Source organism: Thunnus maccoyii, chromosome 15, assembly GCF_910596095.1.
Source record: "Thunnus maccoyii chromosome 15, fThuMac1.1, whole genome shotgun sequence".
Lineage (NCBI taxonomy): Eukaryota > Metazoa > Chordata > Actinopteri > Scombriformes > Scombridae > Thunnus > Thunnus maccoyii.
This window is the reverse complement of record NC_056547.1, coordinates 8096481-8112054: the sequence shown is the minus strand read 5'-3', so window position 1 is coordinate 8112054 and position 15574 is coordinate 8096481. Positions and strand designations below refer to the sequence as shown.

General features: G+C 39.2%; 2 protein-coding genes across 11 annotated transcripts in view; both read left to right on the top strand.

The window, feature by feature from the left end:
- Positions 1-711: 711 nt before the first annotated feature.
- On the top strand, positions 712-6577 carry ndufs5 (NADH:ubiquinone oxidoreductase subunit S5). The gene is made up of 3 exons (XM_042435053.1): positions 712-814; positions 4479-4698; positions 6367-6577. The coding sequence occupies exons 2-3, from the start codon at positions 4483-4485 to the stop codon at positions 6469-6471; spliced, it is 321 nt and encodes a 106-aa protein (XP_042290987.1). The 5' UTR covers positions 712-814; positions 4479-4482; the 3' UTR covers positions 6472-6577.
- Positions 6578-11269: 4692 nt separating this feature from the next.
- The window catches only part of macf1a (microtubule actin crosslinking factor 1a), a 236795-nt gene continuing 232490 nt past the window's right edge, over positions 11270-15574 (top strand). For 7 of the 10 annotated variants that reach the window (XM_042434975.1, XM_042434969.1, XM_042434982.1 and 4 more), the window contains exon 1: positions 11271-11936. The gene's annotated coding sequence lies outside the window, so the exon portion shown is untranslated. Of the gene's footprint in view, positions 11937-15574 lie in introns of all 10 variants that reach the window. The other 3 variants (XM_042434970.1, XM_042434973.1, XM_042434980.1) reach the window with 3 other exon arrangements.

Below are 15574 nucleotides of genomic sequence, written 5' to 3'. Positions count from 1 at the left end.
AAACCATTCTTTATAAATATTTACGCTCAAGACATGAAGGGGTCACACATTATAAAATATCAACCAACAGGAGAATATGCAATCAACCAGGATCAGCTCAACAAGTGCTATTAGCATGAAGTGTATATAATGAGGAGCAGAAGAGATTAATATCATCATTGAATGAGGCAATTATGACAGTTTTGTTTTAGTAAATCTGCTTTTTCTTAAAAGATGTAAGAATGATGTTAATGTATCATGTTCATTTTGCTCTGCACATTGAAACTGTGCCTCATTTATTTTTGGCATTGTTACTACACTAAAATACAGTAGCAAGAGGTTTCTAAGTTTATTAATGTTACATTTATGGCTGATTATGCTTTATTGTATAAATATGAACATTTAGGTTTTTAAGTTACAACAGAAAGAATGAGAAACAAGCTTACATCATCGATCTTATAATTATCTTATTATTATCTTTTCTTTCTATTTCTTATGTGTTGTTTGTGAACCTCCCTGGCATTTTGTTCCCAAGAATATACTTCATGTTCACTCATTCAAACAGAGAAAATAAAAATCTGCTTGAGAAGGCGTAATGGAAAACATACAATATAGTCATTTAATTTACTACCTAGAAAAAATGGTTTCACTTAAATTTTAATTTACTGATTGTTTCTTTGAAGTCTGATCCGGTAGGCGGCCGTAAAGCTCCGTTAATGTGATGAATGCAGAAAGTCTTCACGACACAATGTATTGTTTTACGGCCGTGTTTTGGTCAGCCGTAAAGCAAAACGTGTGATTCGAAGGAAGGTTAAAGTGACTCCTACGAAACACGGTAAAATGAGACACTTTTCTGTATAATTTCAGCAATTAAACAGCACTTTGACTGATTTGATATATCCTAAAATTACTTCGACGGTTAAACATAGCGTCAGTGTGTAATTATAGCTAAATGAGAGCCGTCTGGAGGCTGTCATTGAAGGGGAAACAGCGTTAACTTACATGCTAACAAAGATCTGACCCGGTGACAAATTCATCGCACAAAAACGTCTTTTGTGCAAACTCCTCGATCTAAATTAACGATATAAAGCTTTTACATTGGGGTGTTTTTAACAGGAAACCGTAGCCTGCTGGCTCGGTGGTAGTTAGCTACGGGAAGCTAACTGGCTAATCTTAAAGCTAGTCTAAAATAATAACGGATAAAATGTTTGTTCGTCAGTTTCATGATAGCTGAGTCACCAAATAGTAAAATCCTGCAAAAGAATAAACAGATAATGTCTAATATCTATCAGTGTTTTTAAAAACAAGTGATTTTGTGAAAGGAAGTGGTAAAAACAGTAGAGATGAGACAATGCTGAAGTTAGCTTCTGATACTGAGTTAATGGAAACATAAATAATGATATTAGCGTCTAATTCTCTGTCTTTTCACCACTTACACTGATGAAAGAATGTTAGACATCGTAGCTAAAGCCTTAACGTTGTTTAAACCCACATTCAGATTTGTGAAACCTTTATATTTCTTATGAAAATGAAAAAGGGCGATGCCACTGCTTTTTTCCCCATCCAGAACACAATAGACCAGGTCCAGATCAGAAGCTAATATGGGTTTTTGATCGGGACCTGGTCTAATGTGTTCTGAATGGGGGGAAAAGAACAGCGAAATCGCCAATATTTGTGTTTCCATAAGTAGAGTAAAGGTTTCATAGATCTGAAACTGTGTTTTAATGAGTCTCTGGAGTCTACATGGTAATCTAGTCCAGATTTGATACGTCTGATTATAGTGGTTTTTGATCTGAATCTGGTCTAATGTTGTCTGGATGGGAAAAAAGCAGTGAAATCTCCCCTTTTTCTGTTTTGATAAGCAAAATAAAGGTTTCACAAATCTGTATGTGGGTTTGAACAGTGTTGAGGCTTTTGCTATGATGTCTAAAACTCTTTCGTAAGTGTAAGTGGTGCAAAATATCAAATATTTATTTTTCCCTAATCTTTCCCCTTGACTCCAGATCAGAAGCTAACTACAGCGTCGTCGAGTCACCAAATAGTAAAATTCTACAAAAAACTTGATTCTTTTGGATCTAACAGCTAAATAGATGATGTCAGATGTCTATCAGTGTTTTTAAAAACAGGTGATTTTGTGAAAGGAAACAGTAAAACAGTGGGGATGAGTGAATGTATTTAATATTTTATCATATTTATTTTTTAATAATGACTTATGATTACATCTGCCTTTAAAAATGTAGGCATCTGTCCAAGCAGTTTTTCCTCTTATTATGATGTTGTTTAGACTGAAACAAATAATTAACCTTTAGTGTTTTATCATGTGTCATGCTTAAATTTCAAGGTATATTAAAGATATGTTTAAGATATTTTTTATTTAAAGGACAGGTTCACAATTTTTCAAGTCTGTCTTAAAACAACAGTCAGGTGACCAAATGAACTTTGAAACATGTTTTTCTTGCTGTAATCATTCCTCCTGTTCATACTGACCATTAGAAGATCCCTTCATAATACACTTACAATGTAAGTGATGGAGGCCAAAATCCACAGTGTGTCCACACAGTCATTTAGTGCAAAAATGTATTTAAAAGTTTATCTGAGTTAGTCATATCAAGTGGCCACATTTACGGTCTTTTTAGCATCAAATTCCCTCTTTGTGTTTCCTCGGACAGTGACTATGTTTACATGCACACAATATTCCGGTTTTTGCCCTTATTCCAAAAAAGACAATATTCCTACTGAGCTGTTTACATTCCTAATGAAACTGAATATTCCACTAATAGTCGTGTTTACATGCAGAGGGTTTTCAGGGTTTCACTCTGCTCCGGTGGGAACAAGATCTCCACAGGCAGTGAAGTAAACCAGCGAGGTGAAAAACATTCGTGAGCTGATGCCTGATATTTATAAGAGATACAGATCTGACTGGTATTATAAATTTATAGTTACAGGCACATCCAGAACCAAGGTTGTCCCATGTTGTTTATTACACTGCTGAATGTTTTTGATGCGTCACACCGAGTTATTACCGTCAGACCATGGCTGTATGTCAGGATAATAACCAAACCCCTCCGTCCCCGTCACCGAGAAGGCACGCTCTGTTTTTCTATCCTGCCCTGAGCAGCTTTCCACTCTCCTCTCATTCCTCTCCTCTGTCTGCCTGCCGTGCCTCCAGTATATGTCATTTTGCCTGCGCAGGGGTGCGTTACACAACCAGCCCGTCATGCATCTCTATCCCAACCTTGCAAACTGTTGGCTAGTCGGTTTGTTTACAACACACAGAGCTGACTGTAAACAGGCAAGAGGCCGTGTGTCACAAACTGCGGTAAAAACCCCAACTGAGACACATATTCCGAATGCGCTGTATACATGTCCAAAGAATGCTCCTAAAACCTGGATAATATCAGCATGTCCCACATGTCTTAATTGTAAAATGCTACATTCGGAATAAGGCCTAATTTGGACAAACACAACAATAACAGTTTTATAAGCAGATGTTTTAAAATGGCTCTAGCTTTTTACAGTGTGGTTCAGTTCATGCCAACAAGGATTCAGCTGCTAAGTTGTTTTGTTTTGAAATTAAGCGCAAAAAAAAAAATTCTGATCATAAATCCAAAACAAGCTTAAACGATAAAGATCACATGTCTTTAAAGGCCAGAACAGACAGCCCACACCATGTGAGAGAGAAGTGGGTTTTCATTTCTACTCAGCTGTTCAGGGTATCTGCAGGTCTTAAAAAATATTAAAAAGCTTTGAATTTAGTTTCCTTCAAAAAAAAAGGCCTTAAAAATGTATTAAAAAGTCTTTAATTTAATTCACAGAAGTCTTGAATATTTTCTTCTGCCTGTCGTCGCCAGTATTGTTGGTTATACAATGTTTTTGTTTCTGACTGTTGGCTGTCAGGTGATGTTATACATCTATAAACTACAAGTTTATAAACACAAGTGAACTTTAATAAATGCATAATTTTTAACTAGCTGTCTGACACTTTTCTGCCTGTAGGTCATGTTAATTTAATTAATTATATTAAATTATATACTGCTGGGAAAGTACTGAAAAATTATGATATTATAATAATAACAAATTCTAGGCCCTATCCTCCCTACTGGTTTGCCATCATACTTCCTTATTTTTGACAGAATGATCATGAAACAGGTGTTAAATTGCATTCTGTATGGTATTCAAACAGGTCTTGAGCACTTTTCTTTATGGAGGTTGTTTTTTTTTTTACTCTACGCTCTAAAAAATATTGTGCTTTGCAGTCTACAGTTATGTGGTGGACCACTGCCTTGGTTGAGGTTTTCTTATCAGTCAACTCAGCTGATTTATCCAGTAAAAATGATCATGGACAAAACAAACATTTCGTCAACTATCACCACGCCTCAACCTATGAAATGCCATTTTTTCTAGGCTAATTTGTTTCTATACTGCCTTCCCCTCATCTGTCTCCTCCACTGCACCCTGTTTTGGTCGTCATTGTTTTCTTCCTGTCCCCCCTCCATCAGCACCATGCCTTTCGTGGACCTGCAGTCGCGGCTCGGCATCAACTTGGACCGCTGGATGCTGCTGCAGAGCGGCTCGCAGCCCAACAAGAGAGCGGCTCGCTGCCACGCCTTCGAGAAGGAGTGGATCGAATGTGCCCACGGCATCGGGCAGACCCGCGCCAAGAAGGAATGCCAGCTGGAGTTCGAGGACTTCTATGAGTGCATGCACAGGCAGAAGACGGTGAGTGTTTGGATGTGAGATTGATGAATGATAAATGATAAAACTTCTCCCGAATCTCTCAGAATACCTAATGTAGTTGTTGCATTTGGTTTGTGGTAAAAGTTGAACCTTTGAAAAGATTTTGAACAGATTCTTACTCAACAACATCTGTGTGCATTTAACAGTTTCTGGTTTTAATCTCACAAAGTACCTTAAAACAGGAGCGCTGATCTAACACCAGTCTGTTAAATAAACAGACCAGTAACACAGAGTCAGAAACCAGACTGTGATCATATTAATATGATGTTTTTAGCAAAGCTGAGTCATTGTTTGAGACACCGGGGGGCAGATATTGCAGTAAAGGTCACTTAGACTGCTCTTTTTTTATAGATATTATGTCTTGTTTGCATGTTGGAACAGAGCTCACCCACTATCATCTGCCAGCAGGCAATGACAGTGCACGCTGTGACTTGTGGGTTTGGTCGTCCTTGGCGGCGCCTGTTTTTCATCATTTGATCTGTTGTAAAGTAAATCAGTTTTTCTCTTGTCGGCCTCCGGAGATGTCACCACAGTGTCAGAACAAAAAGATGAACGGTTATTAATCCCTGTGCACCGTCCGCTGCTCTGTCTTTAATTTTATGTCTATGAGAGACTCCTATTAATCTTTATAGTAAAATCTGGACGTGCAGTGTTAATGACCTAACTGCAAACATTCAGTGCTGTACACAATTGAATCAGAGTGAATTTATTTTTGACACAAATAAACAAACAGATTTCCCTTTTTTACCATAAAGATTTATTTTCTGTCTGTCAGTGTCAAAGAAGCTTAGTTGCATTATGATGCTTTAATGTTATAACACCATGACTCAGCTCTTCATAAGCTCTGTACAAACTTTCTAAGACATGAAAGCTTTTCTGTGTCTGCCTTTGGGTCACCTGTTAGTCCTTCAACTTTGATGTTTTTCAAGCTTCCGCACATTAAATAAAATGTGTGTAATTGCCTCCAAATGGCTTATAGCTCTTATGTGGCTTTAATATTTAACAAGTTGGTATTTCTGTTAACCTAAGTGATGTTTAAATTGATTTTTGAATAGCATTTGGTGGTGATGGATGGTGGAGACGAAGAGAAGGTAGCATATATGAAGCAGGAATAAAGAAAAACATTTAATAAAAAAAAGACTAGAAATGAATAACAGAAGTGTTTTCAGAAAGCATCTAATTCACTGAATGATGTCGGACTTTAACTGCGGTCAGCCTTGACGGCAGCGTGTGTGTGTGTCAGCAGAGGAGAGATTGACAGACGCACCGCCTGCTGCTCGCTGCGAATGTGCTGCAGCAGCAGGAACGTCCTCGCCAGGATCCAGACGCCTCGATTTGCTTTTTAGCCACGTCTCGTTCTTTCAAAACATGACAGAGAAGAAGCAGGCTGAAGTGCTGATTGAGGATGAATGTCAGCTAAGACAAATTCAGGGTCTGTCGTGAAAAAGACTAAATAAGCTGAATGTAAACTCAGAGAGGGCGGCGTTCTTTAAGTGGTGCATGAAGAAGAAAAATCACTTCCATCTTTGACTTCATCCTCCTGAGGACAAATACATGTCAGAGATTCTGTTAATGTCTTTTTTTTCTCTTTCTTCTTCCACTCTGTTCTTCCTCACCACTCACCTCCTCTTCTCCTCTTCCTCCCCGCAGCACCAGAGGCTGTACGAGATCCGTAAGCAGCGTGACAAGATGGTGAAGGAGGGGACCTACACGCCGCCCGCCTGCCACTCAGGCAAGACAGACCAGTCACCATGAGGGAACACAAAGCTGTCCGCACTTCTGCTCTTGTGTATAGTAAATCACATATAAGTATTTCCGCTCCTCCTGTACAAGTTTTCAAATAAATGTTATCATTCACTGACTTCTTCTTGTCTTTTCTTTTTTTTTCTCTTCTTCTCTTTCCCTTTATGTTTAGTGTACTGAGATATGTGCCGACATAAAAAATGAAAATAGCTAATAGTAATAATACTGTAGTAACAGTTTTTGTTCAAATAGTTACTCATAAAATAAAGATGAAAACATGATTAATTGAGGAGATTGGAAGGTTAAATCAGCATGAAAATATTTTCATTGATATAGTTTTGAAAGATTTAATCTATTTGTATAAAATATAGTACTCAGTACTGAAAACACTTTTTCCAAGGTGGTAAAAACTCAGTCTGTGATACTGTAGATCTTAATTCTTTATTCTTTAATTCATAATTATAATCCAGTTTGGCAGATTCACAGTTAAAATGAAGTCTACACAGAATTTAAACCATGAAGACTGTCAGCAACAACAAACCCCCCCCCCAAAAAATCACAATAATATAACATCTGTGTAAACATTTGTAGACAAGTCATATAGGTATGACAATGTATTATTCTAACACCTGTAAATGTTTATTACTTTAATAATTTTAACATCATAATAAGGTAGAAACATCATATGTTTGTTTTCTGTTTTATTTGTTTAATCACAAAAATGAATGTGGATTATTAGGTGTCAACTGTTGTTAATTTTTAGCCTGATTAGAGGCTAAATGCCCCAAACGCTCCAAGCTTTCATTATAAAAACAATTCAAACCAGTCAACCTGTGTGTGATGATATGCAGCAAACTAACGCATATTAATATCTTTCCACGGCTGATTTTATGACCTTTGGTGAATGATTTAATACCGTTTCTCCAGTTGTGCTGGTCTGTTCAGTGTGTTTAGCTGGGCCTCGGCTATAAATCGAAGTTAAACTACAGTCTATTTTCTTAACCTGCTGATCTGATTGTAGTCAATTGTTAAACAGATTAGTGAGAAAAGCACTCCCGAGGGGGCTGCTGGACCACTCCGATGAGAGACACATATGAATGGATGCTACTTGACATCCTCGATTCAATTACCAGCGTTTATCTGACTGATGGGATTAGAGGGCTGAATGAGCCGCCACAGGATGGCGCCAAGACCACAGATAATACAGGAGGGAAATTTGATTCATAGAGTTTTTATGTAATCTCATATTTTGCAACATTTCTGCTTTTTTTTTTTGGTGAACACTTTAATTTAAAGCTCTTTATGGTTTTGTGGTTGCATTTATTTCAATCATGTTTGTTCAAAGTCTCCAGGTTGAAGTTCCCAAATTCATTTGTATGTGTAGAGAGTTTAGCCTAAGAATAAAGTATAATATTCTTGGGCTATTATCACATATTAAGAAGTATATTATTTATTGTGCTGTTATCATATATTTAGAATAAATCTGACTATTCTTAGGCAAATTTAGTATTCTCCATTAGAAATACATAGATAGCCAAAGACCAGAGGATATGTTTAATACTCAGAAAAGTTTACAGAGTTTGGTTGGTGGCAAGTCCTACAATTTCCTATTTGGACTTAAAATGTCCATTATTCTAAAATCCTGTCTCTGGCTCTGATTATAGGTTGTTTCACTTGAGTTATCAGATAAAACTTAAAGGATGAAAACTGTTAAGTGTGTAAAAAAAAAAAAAGACTTCAACAAATTAAAAACTAAGCTTGTTGTACATTCATAACTTACCAGAATCATCTCCTGCTCCTGTCGAGTCCTCTCTCTGAGTCTGAGAACAAGTACTGAAGCTGCATCTCAGATCAAACTAGTGCAAGTATGAGCTAAATGCCTAAACTGTTCATATCAAGCCGAGCTGAAGTCGAAGGATGTTTGACACTAACAGAAACAGACAAGTGGCCCCTGGGCTGTATTTCCACAACCTAAATGTCACGTCTTAAAATCTGATCCATTAAACTAAACACTGAGGTATTTGACTTTGTGTGTGTGTGTGTGCGTGTGTGTGTGTGTGTGTGCTAATGTGTCAATGAGTAAGTTTTCCCATAAGTTTATGTCTGAAGGCAGTCGCCTCATTGTCCTCTTCAAATCTTAATTGGCTTTATTAAATTGAAACTTAGAGATAATTGTGGCTGCATTGCAGAACATTATACAATATTAACTGTAAATCTATGACTCACATTATCACATGGTTTCAATTGGGTAAATTAAGTTTTGTCTGGGTTCACAGCCTTTTTCAATCTGGCCAAAAGATCATTACTGACCGCTAGATACATGTCAGGGCATGCAGCTTTTCATACTGCAGGATAATCAATGCAGCGTTGTTCAATAATTAACAGATAATGAAACAATCGGCAGTGAAAGTAGTGAACTTTACCCCTTCTTTATCGTCACTGTAGCCAACAGTTCATGTAGCCGGTCAGACCATTAGCTGCTGTTTGACTAAAGCGGAAGCAAAACAGATAATCCTGCAGTACTTTCTCTTTCTCTGCTCTCTGTGATGGTTGGAGGATGAGAGATGCAGAGACTCGGGATTATCCTGCAACAGAGACCAGACACCGATGACCCCGACACAACCCCCAACATACACGCAGCTTTTCCTCCAGTGATACCCGTTTGACCCAGTGCCTTCATCAACCTGAGTGCCAGACAGGCTTGCAAAGACACATCAACTAATATAAGAACATTTCTCATTAAACATTAAACGTGAAACGTGATAAACATCTCTCCTCCAATCAGACCCTGAGGTGTTATTCTGCACGCCAGACTTCTGGTTCCATAATGTCACGTGACCTGAAGCTCATTTACTTTCTTTTGTCGCAAGAGACGTAAAGAATTAAAGCTACTTAATGCCTCAATGACGCAGACGAACAAAAACCTCTCTGTAGTGGAAATTACTGCACACATATTGTACTTGATGGTGAAATTTTTTTATATGTCATTTTTAAATTCCAAAACGATGATCTTAAGACAAATTTCCAAATGGTTAAATAAGAGAAAGTTTTACGCAATCATGGTTATTAACTTACATAATATAAATAGTATAAATAGTTCCACTTCAGTATGTCAGTATATTGAATATATATTTCTCTTCATAATACAAATATTATGAAAAGAACTGAGCTGAATCTGGGCTCAGTTAAATCATCTTACACATTACAAAAGCATGAAAAGACATCTGAAGCCAGAAAAACGTCTATTAAGTGGTAGCAGTGCAACAAGCTGTAAATGTAACATTGACATATTATCATCTTATGAAGTTGCTTGTTAACATATTGAGCAGACATGGAGCAACATTAGCATCCATTTGCAGTCATGTTTTGTGTCCACTTAACAAATGAAAGTCCAGCAGGCCTTTTTCACAGCAGACATTTTGACTTGTCATAGCAGGAAAAGCACAGGTGTTACTTATAACGTTACAGATGGTGTCCCAGTAAGTCAAGACAGTGTGACAGAGAGTCAGTACGCACAGTACTGGGACCCTGAAAGTGAAGTAGCTAAATCAAATCCAGCCATCATTAATTTGATTATTAACGCCTGTGATTTTCCTTCTGTCAAAATGTCCATAAAAAGTCAATATCGACTCTCTTTTAGCTCTGCTTTGGTCTCCACCAACTGCTGAAGGCTAATATCTGACTCTGCAGCTAAATGCTCCACTATCTTCACCAGCTAGTAGCTAACCTGAAATATTACTAAGAGGTTTTTATGCTTGGCTAACATGGAAATAGTTTTATTTGTATTGATAGAGGCAAAATGCGACAGTATAACTGAAACAGACTCAGCAAATAAATCACAATGTACAAGAAACATGTGACTTAAATGTCTTACTGAAGAGACGAAACCATCACATCTGTGTGGTGCAATGAAGAGCCTGTAATACTCCTCAAAGTAATGAATGAAACACACATAAATATAATGTTTTCTATGTTGTTTTTCACTGATTGAGGTTTTGACTGGCGCCTTCTTATTCTGCAGTGGCCACCAGCTGTTTATCTCAACAACCCAACTTCACCTACTAATATAAAGGCAGTGGATTGAATTTTCTTTTGCTGAGTTTCTGGCAAGATTGCACTACATTTGGATGGAAACCCCTGCTAGTGTAGCTGTGGGTTGTAAAACCAAACAATGAGATTAAAGATGCAAAAACACTGATAAAGCTAAGAGGAACTGTGGAGTCGGGTGATTTCCCGTGGGTTTACTCACTATGTGTGACACATTTTTTCCACTGTTAATAAAAGCAGCTTCAAAGAAAGGACAGGTGGGCGTTGAGATCCAGGAGGCCCCAACCTTAGCTTCACCCAGGGCCCCAAAATCACTAAAATCCACCCTGTGTTTGCCCTGTATCCAACCTATCATCAATTGTTTGGTGTGTAAATATCAAAGACAGGAGGAATAATACAATTTACACTTAAAATAATAAATTTACACTTATGTATTAACATGCACACAAGGAGCTCGGTACACCCTTGGTAGTCTGGGACTCTGGTTAAATGTGTAAGTCAGCCCAAACTGGGCAGATCATCTCCCTGCTGATTGGGAGCGGCTCCCCACTCTATCTCTCCAGCTGTAATCAATTACTTTTTTAGCTACTCCCTCTCCTCCTCCAGCTGTTTGAGGAAGGGGGAGGAGGATGAGTTGGTGTATGTGTGTGTGTTGGGGGGGGGGGGGGGGGGGGGGGGGGGGATTATAAAAACCCAGATTAATACTATCTCATGTGATGTGAAAGCGCAGATCAGATCCAGCGCTCCTTCTTTTATGTAATCCTGAAATATACGTGAATGAGCAGCCGCTCCAAATATGCCAATGTGAACGCCCTTTTTCCCCCCCCTTTTCCACTCAAAATTGAGAAAAAGAGTGTGTATGAGTGTGTGAGTCTGAGTGTGCGTCTCGGCCTGCGTTTGGCTGTGCTGCTGAGCCACGGATGACGCAGGAGTGCAACCGAAATTTCAATTTCCGCGACACTTAACACTCTCAATAGACATGGGTTAAGTGTCGGAGCTGTGAAAACTGCCTATTGAAGAGAAAGAGAGAGTGAGTGTGTGTGTTTGTGTGTGTGTCTGTGTGTGTGTGTCTGTGTTGTGGAGAGAGGAGGGCTGGTTGGGGGGGTTTGTTGAAGGCGAGAGGAGAAGAGCGAGAGGAGAGAGGGGGAAAGGAGGAGGAATAGGACAGCCATTACCATTCAGGATCACGTTGCCTGCTGTTCTTCCCAGCCTCATCTCATCTCTGGCTGTGTGTGTGTGTGTGTGTGTGTCGGCTTTTGGAGGAAGCGTGGTGACAGAAACCCCCGATCGGTGGAGCGGAAAACATCCACCCTTTCATCCATCCATCCGTCGCTCCTTCCATCCGGAGGAGAGGGAGCAGCGGCCGGCAGCATCCCCCCGGCCTCCCTCGCTCTGTGCTCGGATTGCAGGACCGCTGCTGCCCGGTGAAGGTAAGCGGCTCCGGAGCCCCTGCAGCCAGCTGGTGTTTTCAACTCTTTACTTAGCAGTGCATGCTGAAATCATCACTCACACATATTATCAACACCTGTCGAGTCAGGTGATGATATTAATTATTTATCAATACGATTATGGATTATTAGAATGACAACAACCACCTCCAAAATGAATATTATTCTCACTTTAAACCCAAAAGACACACTTCAACATCAATTTAGGGATTATATTTAATTAGGGTTGTAACCTAATCCAACATTTATTGATATTAATATGCTGATCTGGGCATTATAGTGTGTCTCTGCTCGTTTTGCCGTATCAATAACATGTTGATCGTGGCTCTACGTTGACTGACATTCATTAAAAGACGTACTGTATGTGGTTTCACTATAATAATCTAACATAGTGTGTTATTGCCTGAAAACGTCCAATTTCTAACCACACATTGCTCGTGATTTCTCTGAGCTGGAGGGCTGGGCTGGAAATCACCAGCGGCCAGTCAGTCCGAGAGGGTTTCTGGGTCGTGAGAAGGCTGCCGAGGTTCTTCCCACTAATGAGAGACTCAGCAGCAGCAGTATACATAGTCTACAGACTGCACTTCGTCAGCAGTCACAAATGGATAATGTAATTAGTTGGTGTTATGCCTCCAAGCAGGGCGGTGTGGACAAAGAGCCCCGTGCTTCCAGTCTGCAGCCTGCCTGCCTGCCTGCACAACGCGTTTTGGTCTCCATTTCTGATGTCCATTCATGCAAACACCACCCCCCCTCCTCGCGTTCAAAGAGAAAGGGAAAGCTAGGAATGCGTGCACAAAAAAAAAAGACTGGTGACATACATGCATGTAGCTGCAGTAATAGCTCTATTTCATGTGCACAAACACACACACACCCCTGAGAGGCTGTCTTTATTGATCTGTGCAATCCCTGCAGCCAATTATATCCAGATTAAAAACCCTCCATCATCACCTCCACCTGCTGTATATATGAATCCCAGTGGGCTCCATCACTGCAGGCTTTCTGTCTGTCTGTCTGTCTGGAAAACCTCAGTAATATCATGTAAGGTGCAGCCGGAGAGAGAGGGAGAGAGAGATTCAGGGCTTCCCTCCTGCCGCTTTGTACCAGATGGTCAAACTCTTCCATCCAGCCTTATGTTGGACCTTCAGCTAGCAGCCTTACTGTTCTCTCGATCTGACATGAGCCACAAAGAGCCTTTTTACAGTATACTACATTTCAATTCTGTACTGACTAAATTATACCATTTTTTCCCCCCTGCACAGGCCACAGACACACCCCCTTACTACCGTAGTTATAGAGGTGGAAAGCACCAATGTGTCTCTGATGCTACAGGGATAAAGAGGTGCACTGTTGTTATGTGGCATGTTTGTAATCTAATTTAATCAGAAGTCCCTTTTTTGTACAAATGACATCATGTTCTTTGAAACAGGGCACTTCTTTCTTTTGTTAATTGAATCAGTTTGTCATCAGAAACAGATAAAGAGGTCATGATTACAGGGGGAAAGTCTCTTCTTTTGTTTACATGAAGGGCTACAACTATTTGTCAGGTTTATCAGTTCATTGTTTAGTCTGTAGATTAGTGTAATTAGTGAACAGTGACGTCTTCAAATAGCTTTTTTTTTGTCCGACCAACAGTCTTAAATCAAAAGATATTTAATTAACAACTATATGAAACTGTGAAAAACTGCAAATCTGCCTATTTGAGAAGACAGAACCAGCAAATGTTTGGTTATTTTTGCTTGATAGATGACTTAAATTGATAATAGAAACCATCAAATAATCTTCTCTTTATTTGCTAATAGACTAATCACTTCAGCATTATCTTCATATTATAAAATCATCTCGCTTTCCTTTGTAAAACCCTGAACCGCCACCTCCGTCCTCGCTCTGTCTGTCTGCCGTCTCGCCAAGAGTCTTGGTGTCGGTTTATTCTCCCTGCAGCTGTTTTGTATGCACACAGCATCTTATCATGAGTGAAAGAATAAGAAAAAACACCCAGAGAGACACAGAGATTTCCTATCTCCACTGTGTTTTTCTTTATGGCGTCGCTGAGCTGTAATTATTGATAAGTGTATGTGTGTGTAAGATGACACATGATTGTATTTTTCTAATAAAAGCTCAGCACCACCGACTCCTTTGTGGCTGTTTGCTCCTCTTGTTCTTCACTCTTATCTTGTCCTTGGTGATTTGTTAACCTCTGCACACACACTTTTCTGTCTTTTTTCAGTGTGTCTCTTTTATTCTGTCTCACTCTGCCTCCAGTGTTGCTGCTCTTCTTTCACTCTCACTTTAATTACATCTCACTCTCTGTCCATTCATGCTGAGTAGTGAGTATTATTGCCAGGCCGGTTTGTCCGTGTGTGTGTGTGTGTTTATACAGTATATGCATGCTTTCTGTGTATGGATGTATGTACACGTGTGTGTGTGCGGGGGAGCCGAGTCTCGCCGTTTATTTATCCATTCAGTCAGTGTGTTACTCATCATGGCTTGGAGCTGCGTTTCAAGGGAAGCTGGACATATTGAACTTACAATCTACACTTTTAATGACACATATGTTGCTGCAGTAAATACTAATCTTGGAAAAACACCCTTCAGATATTTTGCCTCGTTCGTCTGGAATAATTTACAGAGTAGACTGAAACTTGATTCACTGATATCGATACAGCAATTCAAAAAATTTGGTTAGAGGTTTTATTGATTTTAGGTGTGACTTTTTATACCTACACCAAGGATGCATTTATTGATGTTGTCTATATGAATGTATATTTACATCTCTGCTATTTTATTGTTGTATTTCTATGTTATTACCATAAACATTATTATCATTATCAATATTTTTGCTCTGTACTCAGGTCTCCTTTGCAAATGAGATCTCAATCTCAGTGTGACTTCCTGATTAAATAACGTATATTTTTTTAAATATCTAATGTAATAACTGTGCTTAAAGCAGCTTTAATTCACAGACAGGTGACAAATTAAAGGAAAGAACCAACATAAAGTGTCTTAGTAAGATGTTGGACCACCAGAACAGCTTCAGTACACCTTGGCATTGATTCTACAAGTCTCTGAATTCTACTGGAGGGATGAACATCATTCTTCCAAAAGATATTCCCTCATTTGGTGTTATGATGATGGCGGTGGAGAGTGCTGTCTAACATGTCAGTCCAAAATATCCCATAGTGGTTCAACTGGGTTGAGGTCTGGTGACTGTGAAGGTCACAGCATATGATTCACATCATTTTCATACTCATTGAACCAGTCAGTGACCCCTCGTGCCCTGTGAATGGGAGCATTGTCATCCTGGAAGAGACCTCTCCCATCAGGATAGAAATGTTTCATCATAGGATAAAGGTGATGACTCAGAACAACTTTGTATTGATTAGCAGTGACCCTTCCCTCTAAAGGGACAAGTGGACCCAAACCATACCAGCAAAATGACCCCCAAAGCATAACAGAGCCATTGGATCCCCTCACTGTAGGGGTCAAGCATTCAGACCTGTACCAGTTTTTTTCTTTAATTTGTCACCCGTCTCTATATATTTATATCAACAATGAATCACTTCACTTCTTGTATTTGAAAGGGGTCCCTCATAGTGATGAACCCACAGAGAATTATTACGTAA